The sequence below is a fragment of the Geotrypetes seraphini genome, chromosome 4, assembly GCF_902459505.1.
Source record: "Geotrypetes seraphini chromosome 4, aGeoSer1.1, whole genome shotgun sequence".
Taxonomy (NCBI): Eukaryota; Metazoa; Chordata; class Amphibia; order Gymnophiona; family Dermophiidae; genus Geotrypetes; species Geotrypetes seraphini.
This window is the reverse complement of record NC_047087.1, coordinates 5,144,876-5,166,019: the sequence shown is the minus strand read 5'-3', so window position 1 is coordinate 5,166,019 and position 21,144 is coordinate 5,144,876. Positions and strand designations below refer to the sequence as shown.

The 21,144-nt window shown below is 37.8% G+C and overlaps 1 protein-coding gene across 5 annotated transcripts in view; it reads left to right on the top strand.

Annotated features, from left to right (window-relative positions):
* The window catches only part of NFAT5 (nuclear factor of activated T cells 5), a 383,347-nt gene that overhangs the window by 251,250 nt on the left and 110,953 nt on the right, over window positions 1-21,144 (top strand). For all 5 annotated transcript variants that reach the window (XM_033941877.1, XM_033941880.1, XM_033941878.1 and 2 more), the window contains 2 exons: window positions 4,224-4,356; window positions 14,597-14,674. In XM_033941877.1, the coding sequence (XP_033797768.1) occupies window positions 4,224-4,356; window positions 14,597-14,674 (211 nt within the window). The remainder of the gene's footprint in view (window positions 1-4,223; window positions 4,357-14,596; window positions 14,675-21,144) is intronic.

The window sequence follows — 21,144 nt, the reverse complement described above, 5'->3', positions numbered from 1 at the left end:
GCTACATCTTCGCACTCCTCAGTGGGCCCTTGCTTCCCAGTGGTCTCAAGCGACAGATTGTCTATCACAACATATATCTGTGACATCATCTCTTCTGCAGTCGCTTCAATGGTGGATGACCTCCTCCAATCTATCCAGAGGTCTCCTTTTCCATTTACCCCCTCATCACAAGGTCATCACGACAGACGCATCCCCTTATTCCTGGAGGGCTCATATGGACGATCTTTGGACCGCCAGGGAACAGAAATTTCACATCAATCTCCTGGAACTGAAGGATGTCCACCGAAGACTGGATTTTGTCATGAAGCGTCTTTTTGATTTTGCTGTGACAGGGGTGTGAGCTGCAGCAGCCACTTCCTTTGTGGCTCGGGCATGTCATACTAAACTTTGTCAGGATCCTGAGGAGGTTGTCCTTCGGGATCTCGATTTCCTGGTTCCTGGAATGAATTATTTGGCAGACGCACTCTATGATATTTTGAAAGTTTTTGCTAAGCTAGGAGCTTATTCAGTTTCTGCTAGGAGAATGTTATGGATTTGCTAGTGGTCGGGTGATTCTTCAAGGCTACTCTGAGCAAATTGCCATTCAAAGGTTTGCTCTTATTTGGCCAGGGTTTGGATGACCTTATGGCAAGTGTGCAGGACCATAAACCTAAGGCGTTTCTGGCCCTCGATCTCATTCGACCAGAGGGACGGGATGGCCGAATTTTCATCCTTTCCGGAGAACCTCGCAGTATGCCAGACCCCCTGTGGCGGGACAACCTTTCAGAGCGTCCTACAGACTTTGCTTTGAGGTGCAGCGCACAAATGGCCTTCCAACTCTCGATCTTATGTCCCTTTCAAGATAAAAATTATGAAGCCAAGGCTCTGGCGAGGCCTTCCCAAATTGGGGGGGGGGGGGCTTGAGGCCTTCCTTCCAGAATGGCTAAAGATAACCTCGGACCAGTGGGTCATAGAGATGCTCAGGGAAGGTCTTCAACTGCAATTCTTCCGGCCGCAGCCAGACTACTTCTTGTCCACTCCCGAGGGCAATCCGGACAGGGCCCCGCAAGGTGCGCGCTACGGTGCATCGGTTATTAGATCTGGCGGCCATAGAACCTGCCCCACGGGACGTCTTGAGCTCCTGGAGATACTCGATTTACTTCATCTTGCCAAAGAAGGACTCCGTCGATTGAAGACCAGTTCTGGACCTCAAAGCAGTGAATGCATTCTTGCGAGTTCCGCGTTTCCGGATGGAACCGGTGCGTTCTGTCATAGCAGCGGTGGCACCCGGGGAGTTTTTGGCTTCCTTGGATCTCACGGAAGCATATCTCCACATCTCGATTTTCCCAGATCATCGGAAGTTTCATGTTCTTGGGAGGCATTTCCAGTTTGTGGCGCTCCCTTTTGGTTTGGCTTCGGCACCCAGAGCTTTTACTAAGATCCTGGTGGTAGTTGGCTGCCCATTTGCGATCTCTGGGTGTGCTAGTACATCTGTACCTCGATGACTGGCTGATCAGAGCTCCCTTGGCACAGGTAGAGAATGACCCGGTGGCTGTTACCCGCAGCTAGCCAAGGGTAACCCACCAAAACAGTGAGGGAGAAAAAGTGCTCACTGTGGGTACGGGGGACAAGGCCATCCACCGCTCTGTGGAGCGGTGAATAGCCTTGTCCCCGAAGTTAAGGGAGGGAACGTGCACGGTCACCAATCACGCGCAGCCCCTCTCCCTCTTTCCTACCTACCCGAATCTATCTCCCTCCCTCCCTCCCCCTTACCTTCACGGCGCGTTTTGAGTAACTTCCTCACAAAGCCGTTGGAGCCTGCAAGCAGTACCGTGCATGTGTGGGCGGAAGCTTCTCCTCTGACGCAACTCCCGGTTGCATCAGAAGACAAGTTTCTGCCCACATGCACGCTACTGCATGAAGGCTCTGACAGCTTTGAAGAAGTTACTCAAAATGCCATGAAGGTAAAGGGGAGGGAGGGAGAGAGATAGATAGATATATTCAGGTAGGTAGGAAGGAGGGAGGGGGCTGTGTGAAGGGTACCGAAGGGTGGCGAGAGGGAAATGTGGTGGAGGAAAGGAGCAGACCCTGAAGGGGGGTGGACAGGAACAGATGCTGAAAGAAAATGGGGAACAGATAGTAGGGAGAAGACGCTGAAGGGAAATGGGGAAGAGAGAGTGGGGAGAAGACGCTGAAGGGAAATGGGAAGAGAGAGTGGGGAGAAGACGCTGAAGGAAAATGGGGAAGAGAGAATGGTGAGAAGAAGCTGAAGGGAAATGGGGAAGAGAGAGTGGGGAGAAGACACTGGAAGGGAAGAAGACAGATGCCAGTATGTCAGAATCAATTTTTTTGCCACCAAGATGGCATTATACAGGAATCTACATTGAGAGGAGGATAGGCCCTGTTCCTGTAACAAATCCTGGAAGCCCAAGAGGAAGGGGCCATAAACCCACTCGATAGGTCTATGAAGAACAGAGTCAAAGAGGCCCAGAAGCCCCTGCCAAAGGGTGAGCTCAGTGCACTCAAGAAATGAGTGAAGATAGGAACCAGGTTTACATTTACACTTGCCACAGAGATCACTGGACCACAACCCAATCTGTGTCCCCCTATGCCTGGTGATATAGGCTCTGTGTAGGATTTTATACTACATTTCTTGATAATCTGCTGACTTAGAATAAAGGTAAAGGGTCTGGAAACAGTCCAAGAACTGGGGTTCAGGAATACTCTGGCCCAAATCCCCCTCCCAGCTCTCCTACAATTTACAAGTTTCTAAGTTTATTCAATATTTGATTAATTGCTTATTCAACATTCTAAGCGATGTACATAGTATAATAATAACAAAAGTTAATAAGGGGAGACTGACAATTTCATGTTAAAAAAACGAAAACAAAACACTTGAGATGAACATGAAGTATAAAGGGGAAGGAGAAGGGTAAGAAATACAATTTTGAAAAGGCTAAAGAAAACATTTATGGTAAACAACATTAGGAAAGGAAGCATAACTACTCACAATATGTGTAAAAAAGCATAACTACTCACAATAGCAGTAACTCCGTACAGGGTATTATTCTTTTTTACACAGGCCTAAGTTTATTTTAGTTGCGGTTTTACTCGATACCTTTCAAATTAGGGATCCCTGATGAAGGCATGTTAATTGAAACACGGACCGTGTCTGGTCCCCTGGTTTGTAAAAAGGTGGTGACACTAACCGCAACATAAATTTGTCTTAATAAACTTAGCCTGCATCTTGTACTCTTGTCTGCAGTTTTTCTTTGTTTGTTCTGATTGCTTTTTACTGCAGACCAGTTGGATTGCTTTTTGTTTTTTGTTTGATACTAGAATTCCAGACATCACCAGCCCTTTATAATAATAATAATGATAACAGTTTATATACCGCAGGACCGTGAAGTTCTATGCGGTTTACAATGATTAAAAGATGCTACAAATTGAGTAGAATTAACAAAGTTAAAAGCTAGTGATTAACAGCTCTAGAGATCAGTTATTGTGGAATAAGATTGTACAGGTCAGTTGCCTAAATACTTCAGGAACAGATATGTTTTTAGGTGTTTCCTAAATTCCCCATAAGTAATAGGTATAAGCAATTGTTCCAGATCTTTACCCCATGATGCTTCCTGTTGTGAGAAAAGATGTTGATGATGTCTTCTAAATTTACATCTTCTAACCGGTGGGGAAGCAAAATTTCACTGGAATAATTCAGTGTCTCTACCTTCATATGTTGGTAGGGGGACAGAGCCATTGGATTGGTTTAGTTTGTATTTTATTATATTGTACATCGCTTCGAATTTAGATGAAGCGATTAATCAAAAACATATTAAACTTGAAACTTGAAACTTGTCTAGCAGGACTCAGGGAATAGAAATTAGCAGGTATGAATAAATTATACCTTTTAGAAGCTGAGAACAGATTTCAGTGTATATTAATAATAATCCCTAGGCTAGCAAAGCATTTCCTATCAGTGAATTTCCTATCTGGATTAATGGACCTTCTATACTCCAATTTAAGGACGTTTACTTCTCCGTTAAATGATTTCTCCACTGAGGGATTATTGCTTAATTAAAATTGGGAGTCATATTAGAAACATCCATGTGTTTTCACTTGTAAGTGAAAAAATGGTTAAAAGGGAAAAACTAGGCTTTTCTGTTTTTTTGCTGGGTTATCAATCTTTGTTCTTGGTATTGAAAGAGCAAGGAATTCTTTTGTAATATGTTATCTTTTAAAAACAGAATCATCTTATTGTGAAGGTTCCTCCATACCAAGACCAGCATATCACCTCTCCAGTTTCAGTGGGTATATATGTAGTGACTAATGCTGGAAGATCGCATGAAGTGCAGCCCTTCACATACACTCCGGACACAGGTATGGAAGTAAAGGGGGAAAAAGATTCAAAGAGAGTGTGGCACAGTGATTAAAAGCTAGAGCCTCAGCACCCTGAGGTTGTGGGTTCAAACCCATGCTACGCAAGTCATTTAATCCCCCCATTGCCACAGGTACATTAGCTAGATTGTGAGTCCACCAGGACAGACAGGGAGAACTGCTTGAGCACCTGAAAAAATTCATGTAAACCGTTAGAGAACAGTATAGAAAATTGAATAAATAAATAAAGCAGCAAAGCAAATCCAGGCAACGTCTCACTGCACAAATACATAAGGACCATCAGCTGCTGCTACTACTATTTATTGTTTCATTACATTACATTAGTGATTTCTTTTTAATTTCTTTATTCATTTTATATCTTACAACAAGTGTACAATAATTCTTTCTTTTTTTTTTATAATTCTTTATTCATTTTAAAACTTTCATCAAGTGTACAAATATTCATAATAAACACAATTAGTCTGAGCACTTGAACATCTTATCATTATAACTTATAAGTAGAAATGTAACCCTCACCCCACCCTCCCTCAAATCCCTCTGTTCATTATAAGATCATATATTTGAAACTCTCCCCCCACCCAATACTAAATGGTGTATAATTAATAGAAAAATGGCATCTAATCATGACAGAAAGATATTAATGGTTCCCATATTTTAATAAAATTTTTATAATTTCCATTCTGTACCGCTATTGATCTTTCAATTCTATATATGTGACATACTGAATGAATTCCACCAAAAATTAAAATTAAGCCTATTACATATTACTAGTGATTTCTATTCCGCCATTACCTTGCGGTTCAAGGCGGATTACATAAGAATTGTCATGATATTAGGAAACACATAAGGAGTAGTTTGAACATTTTTGATATGCCTTATTAAAGAGTAGATAGTATTGTGGGTGAAGCTTGGGACGGATCTGGTTGTGTTATATAGTTTTTATGTATTTTTTGAAGAGTAGGATTTTGTTTTTTTTTTTTGAAGGTTTTGTAGTCTGTGGTCAAAATCAGCAGATTGGTAAGTTGTCTGTCCAGTTTTGCTGCTCTGGTGGCCAGTACATGAAGAAGTGGTTAAGGGGCTAGAGGAGTTGCCATACAGTGAGAGATTAGAGAAACTGGGCCTCTTCCCCTTTGAAAAGAGGAGACTGAGAGGGGACGTGATAGAAACATTTAAGATACTGAAGAGAATAGACTTAGTAGATAAAGACAGGTTGTTCACCCTCTCCAAGGTAAGGAGAACGAGAGGGCACTTTCTAAAGTTAAAAGGGGATAGATTCCGTACAAACGTAAGGAAGAAGTTCTTCACCCAGAGAGTGGTGGAAAACTGGAACGCTCTTCTGGAGGCTGTTATAGGGGAAAACACCCTCCAGGGATTCAAGACAAAGTTAGAAACATAGAGTATGACGGCAGAAAAGGGCCAGCGGCCCAGGTCTGCCCATTCAAGAACCCTCCCTCCCTTGAGAATCTATCTTTTAAGCCTAACTCTGTAGCAACCCCATCTGTTTGTCCCATCGTTTCTTGAAATCGAGCACGCTACTGGCCTCGACCACCTGGCATGGAAGACCATTCCATCGATCAATCACCCTTTCGGTGAAGAAGTATTTCCTGGTGTCACCATGAAATCTTCCCCCCTTAAGTTTTAGCGGATGTCCTCTTGTTGCCGTGGGACCCTTAAGAAAAAAAGATATCTTCCTCCACTTCAATGCGGCCCGTGATGTATTTGAATGTTTCTATCATGTCCCCCCTATCTCTGCGCTCCTTGAGAGAATATAAGCGCAGTTTGCTCAGACGTTCCTTATATGGGAGATCTTTAAATGCCAAGACCATCCTAGTGGCCATTCTCTGGATCGACTCCATTCTCTTCACGTCCTTTTGATAATTTGGCCTCCAAAATTGGTGAGGCCTCATCATGGTTCTGTACAATGGTAGTATGACTTCAGGCTTTCGGCTGATAAAGCTCCTTCTGATGCAACCCAGCATTTGTCTAGACAAGTTCCTGCTGAACCGGTTTGTATGCAGGTAGGACTGGTCTCAGTCTTTGACCTGGGGGCAGCAGCGTGAGCGGACTGCTGGGTGCGATGGACCACTGGTCTGACCCATCAGCAGCAATTCTTATGTTCTTATGGAAACATAAGGGTATATGGCTTCCAGATGGTAAAAAGCATGTTTGCTGCATCAACTTTGAGACTGGATACTTGATGGGCAGGATTATATACCTATGAACTATGAGAGCGTTGCCTTAGAATTTTTTCTACCTATTCCATGCTATATTGAGTAAAATTTAGGGGAGGTTTGGATATAGCTTGATGCTTACCTTTTTAAGAGTCTTATGGCTAACACTTGTAAAAAGAATGGGGCAAAGTTTGAAGTTTCATTCTCTCCAAGGCATATGGCTTTTTTTTCCCAATTATTTATTCATTTTTTCATCTCACATCAAGAATACAATATTACATCAATTGAATCATATACATCACTTGAAATTCTTTCTATATATCATCTTAAATACATAAATTAACTCCCTCCCCACCCACCCTTTTCACAAATATTGTAATCAAAAATATCATACATGTATTATATTCATAAATATTGATTGAACCTATAATATAACTATATACCACCCCCTTCCCTTAATTATAATTATACTTACAGTGTAAAAAGGTGTCTAATCATTACAATAAGTTATCAATGGCCCCCAAATCTTTTTAAAATTATTACAGTTCCCTTTTTGTATGGCAATTGCTCTTTCCATTTTGTACATATGGCACGAGTTCCACCAGAAGGTGTAATTAAGTCTAGTTTTTCCAATTTCAGGTGATATGTTGAATGGCGACTCCTGTCATTAATAAAAGTTTATTATTGCTTGATGAAATTTGACTTTTTATTCTCATTGTCGTCCCAAATAGGATTGTATCATATGATAGAGCTACATGGTTTTCTTTTCTTTTTTTTAAATATTCTTTATTCATTCTGGGATATTTTCCATGAGCTCTGGGAGGACCCAGTACATATCCTGGCGTAAAATATAGGCTTGATGATACCTATAAAAGTTTGGAAAATTTACCCCATTCTCCGCAATTGTTTTTTGTAAAGATACTAAGGCAATTCTAGGCATTTTACCCAGCCAAACAAATTTTGTAAGAATACCAAAAACTGGTATCAAACTCATTTGATAACAAACCACAAGCAGTATCATCATTTTAATAGTTTGGACTCTCCCCCACCAAGAAAGATGTAAAGGATTCCATTGCTCACACATTTCTGTTACTTTTTTAATAAAAATTTTGCATTCTCTTTCATTGTATCTTCTAGTGTATTTTTTATTCTACTACCTAAATACTTTAATCTATCTTCTTTCCATACAAATGAGAATGAATCAAATAAGCCTTTAGTACAATGTACATTAAGTGGAAGAATTTCTGACTTGCTCCAATTTATCTTATACCCTGAAAATTTTCCAAATTTCTCTATCAACTCAAGCAAGCATGGAATGGTAGTTTCTGGATTTCTCAAATAAAGCAGAATATCATCTGCATATGCAGAGATTTTATATTCCCAATCTGTACGAGGAATACCTTGTATCCCATTTGCTTGTTGAATGGCTAATAACAAGGTTTCTAATACAATATCAAAAAGCAAAGGAGATAATGGACAGCCTTGTCTAACCCCCCTCCGCAAATTAAAATGCTCTGATAAATTATTATTAATGTACAATCTTGCAGCAGGGGAGCTATACAACGTCTGAATCATTTGCATAAATCTTGAACCTATACCAAACCATTCTAATGCCTGATACATGAAAGTCCATTCAACTCAATCAAAGGCTTTCTCCGCATCCAAAGAGACAGAGAAAGCCGGATCATTCATGGCTTTTGTTAGATTTAACATATGAAAAGCCAATCTGGTATTATTAGAAGAATGTCTCTTAGCAACAAATCCTGTTTGGTGCATATCAATAATAAAAGGGAGAGCCTTAGCCAATCTTAAAGCCAATATCTTAGCTAAAAGTTTTCCATCAACATTGATTAACGAGGTAGGCCTGTAGTTTGAAACCAAAGTGGGATCTTTGTTTGGCTTTGGCAAAACGATTGTTAATGATTCTGCCATAGTACCTGTAATGCAACCCTTAGTTAGTTGGAACTGATATCAATTTAATAAATAAGGTAATAGGGTACTTTGAAATGATTTATAAAAACTCTACTGTGAAACCATCACCACCTGGAGTGGATCCAACTCTAAGAGACTTCAATGCTGTTTCTAATTCTTTTAGTGATATAGGCTCCTCTAAACTTCTTTTTATATGTTCAGGAACCTTCGGTCCAATAATTAAATTCAAAAATTCTAAACCATCTTTTTCCCTATCTCCATAAGGCTCAGAAGAATACAAGGTTTTATAAAAATTTAGAAATTGACTTAAAATATTTTCAATTTTAGTATGTCTCTCCATTTTCATCCTTTATTGCAATAATTTTTGTTCTTCTTTTCTTTGCTTTAAGATAATTTGCCAATAATCTTTCCGCCTTATTTGAGTTTCCATAATACAGAGTTTGTTGGGAAAACAAATCTTTCCTTACAAATTTAGAAGATATCTCATTATTTTACCTTTTGCTTTTAATAGAGCCTGTAAAGTATTTTGCTCCCATTTATCAACTAATTTAGATTCCAAATGCTTAATTTCTTTTTCCAAATTATAAAATTGTTTTTTAAGTTGTTTTCTAATATACGCCGAATATAAAATAATATGACTCCTCATGGTAGCCTTAAATGCATCCCATAATGTTTCTATGTTAATATCTTCTGAAGTATTAAGTTGGAAGAATTCAATCATTTTTAATTTAAATTCTTCAAGGAAATTTGAATCCTCAATCAACGTATTATCAAATCTCCATACAGACTTACAATAATCTTGTTCATCAAACTGAAATTCAATCCATACACCACCATGATCAGATAAAATGATAGGATCTATGGCGGCTTTTGTCACTCGCTGAACTATTTAATTCGAGACAAAAATATAATCTATTCTTGAAAAAGAATTATGGACTTGTGAACAAAAGGAAAATTCCCAATCATCAGAATGAAGTATCCACCATATATCTATTAAATTACAAGATTGTGCCAAATTAACTAACCCTAATGACTTCATAACTTTACTTGGTTTTTTATCCAATAATGGATCCATTACAGCATTGAAATCTCCAGTCACTATTAAATTAGAAGCAGCCAGTGGGAGTAGTAATTGTTGTAGATTCTTAAAAAAATTCCATTTGATTCGTATTTGGGGCATACACATTGAATAGTTCCAGGGTAGTATTTCCCATGCTCATTCTTACATGTACCTACCTACCCAAAGGATCCGAATCAATCTGCTGAAAATTAGCTGTACATTTTTTATTTATTAATATGGCAACCCCAGCTTTCTTGCCAACTGCAGGGGCAAAAAAATGTTGGCGTTCCCAACCCCCTTCCAGTTTTCTTGATTCCATCATTGATAAGCGTATCTCCTGGATAAAATACAAATCAGCATTTTGTTGTTTTAGGAAAGCTAACATTTTTTTCCTTTTTATTTGATGGTTAAGACCATTGACATTCAATGAAAATACTTTAATCTCCATCTATTTTCAAATATATAATCCAACAATAATATTTAAATTAATATGATTAGACACCATTACACAGTTAAAAAACTTAAAAAAAATAATTTTTTCCTTTTCAATCCCTTCATTTCCTATCCTCCCATCCCTGATTTTTAAGAATCCCTCCTCCCTATTCTCCCCCCCACATAAATTGATTGCCTTGGAACACACATAGGATTAGTAATCACAATACCCCTTTCCCCAGGCAACTTCCATCACACCTTTCCCCTGACAATATTTATAAAGTAATAGACTTAATGTATTATAAATCAAGTATTCCCTCAATAGTTAATCCTGCTTATAATGTATACTTACTTATTTATATTAAAGAAGTTTTCATAAAACCTATTTAAATCTTTCCAATTAATCAATTTTACAAAATTATATCTGACCATTAGCATAAAACCTTTTACTACATTTTACCATGGAAGAAATAAATACATATATAATCCTTGTTATCAAGACAATATCCTCAATCAACCCATAAACCTTCAATTAAAAACTATTCATGTTTTATATAAGTATCAATTCATAACATTGACATTAAATCAATTCACTGTTTGCATATATTAAAGTCCTAATTCAATATAATCCACATTAGACTTTATATAACCTTTGAAATCAAAGAGAAGAATCACCTTTTTTATTAAACAAATCATATTTCCAAAATATAGAAGATGAACTTTCTCTTTTTTTTCCCCACTCTAACATCCTATAAATCAGGGGTGTCCAACCTGTGGCCCAAGGGCCGCATGTGGCCCTTGTTGAGGGTGATGCAGTGTTTTCCTCTGCTGCCCCTGGATGTTTACCATCTTGCCGGCTCCCTCCTCTGTCTTGCTGCGCATTTACGTCATGTAGGTATTTAAATGTCTCCATATCTCCCCTCTCCTGCCTTTCCTCCAAAGTATACAGATTGAGATCTTTAAGTCTGTCCCCATACACCTTATGACAAAGACCACGCACCATTTTAGTAGCCTTCCTCTGGACCGATTCTATCCTTTTTATATCTTTTTGAAGGTGCGGCCTCCAGAATTGTACACAATATTCTAAATGAGGTCTTACCAAAGTCTTAAACAGGGGCATCAATACCTCCTTTTTCCTACTGACTATACTTCTCCCTATGCAACCTAACATCCTCCCTATGCAACCTAGTGGACTGTGTCTGAATTCAAAAGGGCCTGGGATAGGCACGTGGGATCTCTCGGAGAAAGAGATACTGGTTACTGCGGATGGGCAGACTGGGCCATTTGGCCTTTATCTGCCATCATGTTTCTAGCTTTCGCCGTCATCTTTTCAACCTGTTTGGCCACCTTGGCAATCACTCCCAAGTCCCACTCTTTCATGCATATAAGTTCTTCACCCCTAAACTGTACAGTTCCCTCGGGTTTTTGCAATTTAAATGCATGACCTTGCATTTCTTAGCATTAAATTTTAGCTGGCAAATTTCAGACCATTCTTCAAGCTTCGCCAGGTCTTTCTTCATGTTGTTCACACCATCCGGGGTGTCTACTCTATTGCAGATTTTGATATCATCAGCAGAGAGGCAAATCGTACCCAACAGCCCTTCAGCAATATCGTTTGTAAAAATGTTAAAAAGAACAGGCCCAAGAACCTTGAGGCACACCACTGATAGCATCCCTTTGCCCATTGATTACTACCTTCTGTCGTCTTCCACTCAACCAGTTCTTTACCCAGCCTGTCACTTTGGGACCCATCCCGAGGGCACTCATTTTTTTTATTAGACATCTGTGTGGAACACTGTCAAAGGCTTTGCTAATATCTAAATATACCACATCTAGCGCACATCCTCTATCCAGTTTTCTGGTCACCCAGTTAAAGAAATTGATCAGACTTGTCTGACAAGACCTACCTCTAGTGAATCCATGTTACCTCCAGTCCTGTAATCCACAGGATTCCAGAAACTTCACTATTCTCTGTTTTAAAAGCATTTCCATTAATTTGCTTACCACAGAAGTCAGACTTACTGCCCTGTAATTCCCTACTTCTTCCTTATTTCCACTTTTGTGGAGAGGGACCACATTCACCTTTCTCCAGTCCTCCGGTACCACTCCTGACTCTAGAGACTCATTGAAAAGGTCAGTGAAAGGAGCCACCAGAAGTTTCCTAAGTTGATAATAGAAAACAAAAGTCAAAAGGGGTGATTCCAGCCAAAAAGACCTTCCAGCCTACACAACACTAGAGCAGCAGATCTTGATTGGTCCAAAAAAAAAAATCAAGTTTATGGGACATGACTCCCACAAGTATATTTTTGTTCTATGTCTGGAAGATGTAAACCGGACAATTAATCAGTGCTCTTCACTAGCAGCTATATTTAAGCACTGCTTCTAGTCTTTGACATTCTTATTTCTTAGCTTTTATCCTAAAAAGTGAAATCAACTCTGTTTTCAATTGCCTGTTTATCACTAAACTAACTTTTAGTTTTGCAGTTGTTGTTGTTCAAATAACAATAAAACTGTTGTCAATAACAGCAACTCCAAAGAACAGCTATTTAGTACTCAACCAATATTAAGTAAATAACGGTTTCTAACCACATTACCAAGTTATTTGTTTATTTTAAAAGTTTCTATACCATCTATAACCTAAACGGTTTACATACTAATACATACATAAATTTGTAAAACAAAAAATTAAACTCCTCAGAGAATTGACAATAAAGGAATCAATATCAAAAAGGCTTATCAGGGAGAATCAGAATCTAGAAAAAGGCATTTACAAATAATTGTGTTTTTAGTCATTTCCTAAATGTGCCCTTTTCACCACATTTTCATATTTGACTCACAACAGAAGGTCCTTGAGCTGGTCTCAACATATCTTGGAATTGCGTTTGCCTTTAATAAGGCTGAATTCTCAGAGCATAGTGATCTCTTTGGTAAATAGGTAATCATATTTTTCTTGAATAATTCAGGTATGGTGCTGTAAAGGAAATTGATGACAAATCATTACCGCTTTGTACTGAATTCTGAGGGCAACTGGCAGCCAATGTAATTTTTGGATCAAATCTCAATATTCCCATTATTAGTCTAGCCGCTGTGTTTTGTGCAACTTGCAATGCTCTGCATCTGTATTATGAGGAAATTTAGGATCATGAACGACCTCTAAATTTGTCTCAACTATTTCAAATTTTAACCATATCTAATCTACATGAGGTAGAATATATTCAGACTCGTGAAGGCATGTTCTGATAAGATTGAATTATCAGTTTCTTTCCATGAAACCCTTCCCTCCCCCTTCACCCCTCTCCCCTTCCCTCCCCCTTCCCCCCTCTCCCAATCATAAGGCAACCCATTAGTAGGGTGTAGAACTAAACCCCAATTTAATGTATCAAGAAAGCACAGCAGTTACCATACACAAAGTCTGTTTAGAATTGAACTCCTTACTCTTGATGTCAAAGATTAAATATATGCAGACAAATAGCCAAAAAGCGTTGTCTGCGCTTCAAAGTAAGATTTGCTTCTTTAGCTTCCCACATCTTAAAGGTATGTACAGGTCCACTATCTCACCCTTTCTCTTTTCAAATACCCTACCCTCCCATATGTCTTCCTCCCTCTGCACCACCCCAAAATCCACTCTTTCCCTTTTTCTTCCCAACTGTCCTCCCTTTAAATATCTATTTCCCCTTTCCTCCACCCCACCCCACATCCAACTTCTCTCCCTTGAAACCATTGCCTACCATTTCTCTCTCCCCTCTATTTCTAGCCCATAAGTTCTTCCCCTTCACCTTCCCACACCCCCAATTTGTCACTTCATTGAACTTCTTCCCCGTCTACTTAAAAAAAAAAAAACAGCTGGTCAAGGGAGCTTCCTCAGCCCAACATGTCCTCCCCTTCTATCCACGCTGGTCCGACATCATCCTCACTTTAAGTCTGCTGACAAATCCACTTTTGTTGCAGGAGATTGCTGGCTGTGGCAGCGACTCTGAAGTGTAGCCTGTAGCTTCCCTCCATGCAGCCTGTGGCTTCTGCTGCGGTCCACTTAGGTATACAAAGGAAGTTCTGTCATTGGGGGCGCACTGCAGCAGAAGGAAAACAGAGGGAAGCCAAAGGCTGCGCTTCAGAGTTGTTGCTAGAGCTGGAAATCCCCTGCAATAAAAATGGATTTGTCATCAGACCGAAGTTGAGGGTGATATCGGATCAGCGTGGATAGGAGGGGAAAACATGCAGGCCCACAGGGGGCCCCTCAGAGCCTTGGGGCCCCCCTAATGCCAACCCTGCACCCCAGCATCCAACTCAGGCAGAGGGTAAGCCTGAATCGGTGAGTCAGATTTTTTTTTTTTTTCCCCCTAAACAAATTGATTTGAATCAATTCAGCCAAACTGAATCAGTGAATCAATTCATAAATCAGACAGCTCTAGAAAAACAGTGAATGTAGCCAATACAGGCACCTACATCCTGACAACTGGTAGGAAGGCCTGGGAGAACAGAAAATAAGATAAGGCCCGAAGTGTCTGGGAGTTGTATAATGTCCTCTTGTCTGTATGAAATGTATACATAAATTCTGTTCATGAATGCTCAAATTTGTGTTTAATACTGTGCAGTTGTTAACTTGCCACTATGTTTTTTACATTGATAGCTGGCTCTCTCAATGTTAACGTGAAGAAGGAAATATCTAATTCTTCACAGCCGTGCTCCTTTGAAGAAGCTATGAAAGGTATGGACTCTATTCTAAAAATGTTTTATTTAACGGCTGTTACAAAATGATTCACCCAAAATGGTGTACAGCAGGTATAACTATACATAGTCAAGTTGTTGTAACAGTGTACCTATAATAAAATGACCAGAACTCTGTGTGAGACATAGATCAATGAAATGAACTTGGAAATAGTAAACCTAAATTATTGTATTGGCAATATTATACAGTGTCAGTAATGTTGACTTTAAAAAGAGGAGACTGAGAGGGGACATGATCGAAACATTTAAGATAATGAAGGGAATTGACTTCAGTGTTCTCCCCAGAAATTTTTTCCAGCCGAGTGGCATGAAAAAGTAGCAAGGGGATGGGATGGGGAAAATTAACCCCCTCTTTTACTAAGGTGCGCTAGCATTTTTAGCGTGCGCAAACCCCCGCACTAAGCGGGAAAACTAAAGCCAGCTCAATGCTGGCGTTAGCATCTAGTGCATATGTCAATTCTGCGCGCGCTAAGCGCACACTAAAACCACTATCGCAACTTAGTAAAAAGAGCCCTAAATATGTACTATTTTTTATTAGTTTATCATTATTTTCCAATGCTCAATATGACTTCCTTTTTTAAGGTTTGACACTTGTGCCAGAATATTTTTACTAAATTTAAGAAGTATCCAATTCTAGAAGGGAATAATTAGATATTTGCCCTCTTTCAAATGGTATAGAGGTTTAAAAAAGGGAAAGGTGTTAATGAAGTCATTAGGTTCAATCTAGCCATTTATTTCTGCATGAATTTAAACAACTAAAAAAAAAAGATAAATATAGCTCATCCAGTCATACAAGAAAAGGCTCTAGAGCAGGGGTGCCCACATTTTTTGGCTTGCGAGTTACTTTTAAAATGACCAAGTCAAAATGATCTACCAACAATAAAATTTTAAAAAATACAAAGCACACTGTACACAGAGAAAATGTCAGTAAGGAAGGAGGGAGAGGGCACAAACTTGGGATATAGAAGGAAGGGAGCGATACAGAAGGAAGGGGCATGAACTTGGGACAAAGGAAGGAAGGAGGGTGGGAGCAAGAACTTGGGACACAGAATGGAGAGAGGGTCATGTTGGGACATAGAAAGAAGAGAGGGAACACAAACTTAAGACAAAGTCTATAAGGAAGGAGGGAGGGGGCACAAACTTGGGATACAGAAGAAAGGGAGCAATACAGAAGGAAGGGAGGGAAGGGGCATGAACTTGGGACATAGGATGGAAGGAAAGAGATGCTGAGGTGGAGGAGGGAATAGAAAGGGAAAATTGTTGAGCATGGGTGTGAGGGAAAGAGCTGGTGTACATGGGGAAAGGAAGAAAGAGGAGAATGTTGGGCATAGGAAGAGAATTGTTGGACATGTTGGTGGGAGAGGAGTAAGGTAGAGAGAGATGAGAGGGAGAAATGATGGATGTGGTGGTGGAGAGGGAACAGTGGGACAGATGCAAGAGGGAAGAATGTTGGACCTGGTGGTGGAGGGAATGGAGGAAGAGATGTCGCATGGTTCTGGAGAGGGGTAATAGAAGGAGAAATGTTGGGCATGGGGCTGGTGGGCAGGGGCAAAAGATGCTGCACACAGTCCGGGGGGGATGAGAGAGGGAGAAATGTTGGATGTGGCAGTAGAAGGAGTTGGAGCGATATACTCTGGATCCCCCTATCTTTCTTTCCTCACTCCCTTTGCAGCAAGGGAAGGAATGAGAGAGAGATGGTGGAAGTTGCACATTGGGGTGCAGGAGAGAGGAAGAAATGCTGTGCAAGGTGGGGAGGGGTAAAAGAGTGTGCTTGTGTAGTTTAATTTTGTGGTTACCATTATGTATTATTAATAAGATTATATTGTGTGTATATGAAAAATGAATGGAAGAAATGGCACTTACAATTAGTACTATTATTATGGCGGCTGGGTCTGGGGTGGAGCCTGGGCAGTGCTTTTGGGCCCCCAAACTAAAAAGCATTCCACTGACTATGGATGTTGGACCTAGTATGGGAGGAGAGTTGGTAGACCTGCTGGGAGGAAGGGGGACGAATGACTACATCCCAGAAATTTTGGCATCTAATCTAATCTAATCCTTAGGTTTGTATACCACATCATCTCCACGTTTGTAGAGCTCGACGCGGTTTACAGTAGGAGAAATAGGAAGGAACTGCAACAGAGGGTTAGAGGTAGAAGTGTGAAGAAAATTTAGAGGAATTGGGATGCCAAGATATAAGAGTTTTCTTGATTCCTAAGTTGAAGGGAGACTTACATTTTTTGAGAAAAGCCAGGTTTTCAGATGTTTGCGGAAAACTTGGAGAGAGCTCAAGTTCCGAAGAGGGGAGGTAAGGTTGTTCCAGAGCTCAGTGATTTTGAAGTGGAGGGAGGTCCCTAGCTTTCCTGTGTGGGAAATGCCTTTTAGCAAGGGGAAGGATAGTTTTAATTTGTGGGAGGATCTGGTAGTATTAGGGTTTGAGGAATTCCAAGAAAGAGGGATAAAGGGAGGGAGGATACCATATAGGATTTTGAAAGTTAAACAGGTGCATTTTTTTTTTTTTTTTTTTTTTTTTTTTTTTAAATTTTTATTTATAAGTTTTCCATTCTTACAATATTTGAGTAATATAATATACAATAAAGTTTTTTTTTTTTTTTTTACATATTTAAATTATTATCATTAATAATACATCGTATTTAAAATATAATATGATAAAGATTATACATTAGCATATAAAATATAATTCCCATCCCCTTTTTATATAGTATATTTCCATTAATTAGTCAAATCCCACCCCATTCATATATAATTATTTATCATTGTGCTAAGAACTAATCATTAGAATATTTTGTCAATGGTTGCCAAATTTTATTAAAATTAAGATGATTTCCCTGTTGTAACGCTATTATTTTTTCCATTTTATAAATATGACAAACAGAATTCCACCAGAACGTATAATTTAATTTGGTGTAATCTTTCCAATTTTGAGTAATTTGTTGCATGGCGACTCCTGTTAGTATTAGTAATAGCTTATTATTGTTTGCTGAAATCGGACTCTTAGTTCTCATTGCAGTACCAAATAATATGGTGTCATACGAGAGTCCTACGTGATTCTCTAGTAACTTATTAATTTGGGGCCAAATTAAATTCCAAAATGCGTTTACAAAGGGACAAAAAAAGATTAAATGATCTAACGTCCCTATTTCCAATTTACAATGCCAGCATCTATTAGATCTAGTACTATCTATTTTTTGCAGGCGCGTTGGGGTCCAGAATACTCTATGTAATAAAAATAACCATGTTTGATTCATAGATGCTGACCTTGTAGATCTTAATCTCCAGGACCAAAATCGTGGCCATTGAGATTCAGAAATTGTCTGACCTATCTCAATACTCCAAATATCCCTAAGACCTGTTTTCTTTTTTTTATTTAAAAATCTATATATCAATTTGTACCATTTTGCGGCTTGGTGACCCAACAAATCCGTCTGGAAACATAGAACCTGTAAACTATATTGATTATTTAGATTTTTCCATTCAGGGAACCCTACCTGAATGGCCTGCTTCAATTGCATCCATTTAAAATATTGTGATTTATTTAATCCAAATTTATTTTGCAATTGTGAAAAACTAAGCAGTGAACCTTCTGATATGATATCATTCAATGTTCTTATTCCTGCATTTATCCATTGTTTCCAGACGATTTTAAATCCGCCAATTCTGATCCTGGAGTTTATCCATATTGATTGATTTAGAGATTTAGCAATAGGTTCAGGTGATAAATTACTAATATATCTCAATGTTTTCCAAGTGTCAAATAAAATTCTGTGGTCTTTGTATCTTTTAGGCATTGTTATAGTTATTAACTGTTCTGGATATAAAGGGAACAGGAGCCGCCATTCTAAATATAGCCAATCTGGTACATTTTCTAGAAGCTCTGGGAGGATCCAATACATACCCTGTCTTAAGATATAGGCTTGATGATACCTATAAAAATTTGGAAAATTTACCCCCCCTTCCATAATTGGTCTTTGTAATGATACTAAAGCGATTCTTGATCTTTTCCCACACCAAACAAATTTTGTAAGAATATTGTTAAGTTTTTTATAAAATGACCCCTGAAAAAATATTGGAATCATACTCATTTGGTAACAAACCACAGGCAATATCATCATTTTAATTGTTTGAATTCTTCCCCACCAAGAAAGATGTAATGGATTCCATTGCTCACACATTTCTGTTATTTTTTTCAATAAAAGTTTTTCATTCTCTTTGACTGTGTCTTCAATTGTATTTTTGATCATAATTCCTAAGTATTTTATACCATCATCTTTCCAAATAAATGAATATGGGTCAAATAATCCTTTGGTACAATGAACATTTATTGGGAGAATTTCAGATTTGTTCCAATTAATTTTATATCCAGAAAAAGTACCATATGTTTCTATTAAATTAAGTATACATGGAATAGTAGTTTCCGGTTTTCTTAAATATAATAATATATCATCTGCATATGCAGATATTTTAAATTCAAAATTGTTAAATGATATTCCCTCTATCTCCTTAGTTTTGTTTATTGCAATTAATAAAGGTTCTAGGACAATATCAAAAAGTAAAGGAGACAGAGGGCATCCTTGCCTAACTCCCCTGTGCAAGTTAAATCTATTTGATAAATTGTTATTAATATATAATCTTGCTCCAGGAGAGCTATACAATGTCTGAATCATTTCAATAAAACCGGATCCTATACCAAACCATTGTAAAGCTTGGTATATAAAATTCCATTCCACTCTGTCAAAAGCTTTTTCTGCATCTAAAGATATTAAAAAAGCTGGATCATTTATATTTTTTGCTAAATTTAATGAGTGGAATGCTAATCTAGTATTATTTGATGAATGTCTTTTAGCAATAAATCCTGTTTGATGTACATCAATAATGAAAGGGAGAGCTTTTGCCAATCTTAATGCTAATACTTTAGCCATTAATTTGTTATCCACATTCAATAATGAAATAGGCCTGTAATTTGAAACCAGAGTAGGATCTTTGTTTGGTTTTGGTAAGACTATAATTATTGATTCTGCCATAGTACCAGAAATTTTTCCATTCTTTATTTGATATTGATATAAATTTAACAGATGTGGTAATATGATATTTTGAAAAAATTTATAAAATTCAACAGTATACCCATCTCCCCCTGGAGCGGATCCAACTCTAAGAGACTTCAATGCTGTTTCTAATTCTTTTAAAGATATAGGTTCTTCTAAACTTCCTTTTATATGATCTGGAATATTTGGTCCAATATATGAATTTAAAAAAGTTAATCCGTCTTGTTCTTTATTTTTATAAGAATTGGAAGTATATAATTCTTTATAAAAATCAAGAAATTGTGTTATAATATCTTTTGTGTTGGTATGTGTGTTACCTTTTGTATCTTTAATTGCAATAATCTTAGATTTTCTTTTCTTTGCTTTTAGAAAGTTTGCTAATAATTTACCAGCTTTATTTGAATTTCCATAATATTGTACTTGTTTGTTGAAAATATCTTTCCTCACAATTTGAGAAGAAATTTCATTGTATTTAACTTTTAATTTTAATAATTCTTGTAATGTATTATTTTCCCATTTCTCAATTAATTTATTTTCTAATAATTTAATTTGCTTTCCCATCTCAATAAATTGTTTTTTTTTTTGTTTGTTAATAAATGTTGAATATGAAATAATATTTCCTCTCATAGTTGCTTTAAAAGCATCCCATAAGATCTCAGCATTAATATCATCTGATTCATTAAATTGAAAGAATTCTTGCATTTTTATTTTGAAATCTTCAAGAAATTTTGAATCCGCTAATAAATCATTATTAAATCTCCAAATTAAATCAGAGTTTTCAGTATCATAATTTTGAAGATTAATCCACACACCAGCATGATCTGAAATTATAATGGGATCAATTACTGCTTTTAAGATACGCTGCGCTATATTATTAGAAACAAATATATAATCAATTCGTGAAAAGGATTTATGGACCTGAGAACAAAAAGAAAATTCCTGATCATTAAAATGAAGAATTCGCCATATATCTACTAAATCACAAGATAGTATCAAATTATCTAAGCCTAATGATTTCATAACTTTACTTGGTTTTTTATCCAATATCGGATCCATTACAGCATTGAAATCCCCTGCTACTATTAAATTAGATGTAGCCAGTGGTAAGAGCAATTGTTGAATTTGTTTAAAAAACTCCATTTGATTCGTATTAGGAGCATATAAATTGAATAAATTCAGGGTAGTATTTCCCAGAACCATTTCGACATGCACCCATCTTCCTAAGGGATCATAATTAATTAGTTTAAAATCTGCATTACATTTTTTATTTATTAGAACAGCCACTCCAGCCTTTTTCTTTAAAGCCGGTGCAAATAAACATTTAGAAATAAAACCTCCAGATAATTTTTTTGATTCAATTTCCGAAAGATGAGTTTCTTGAATAAAATAA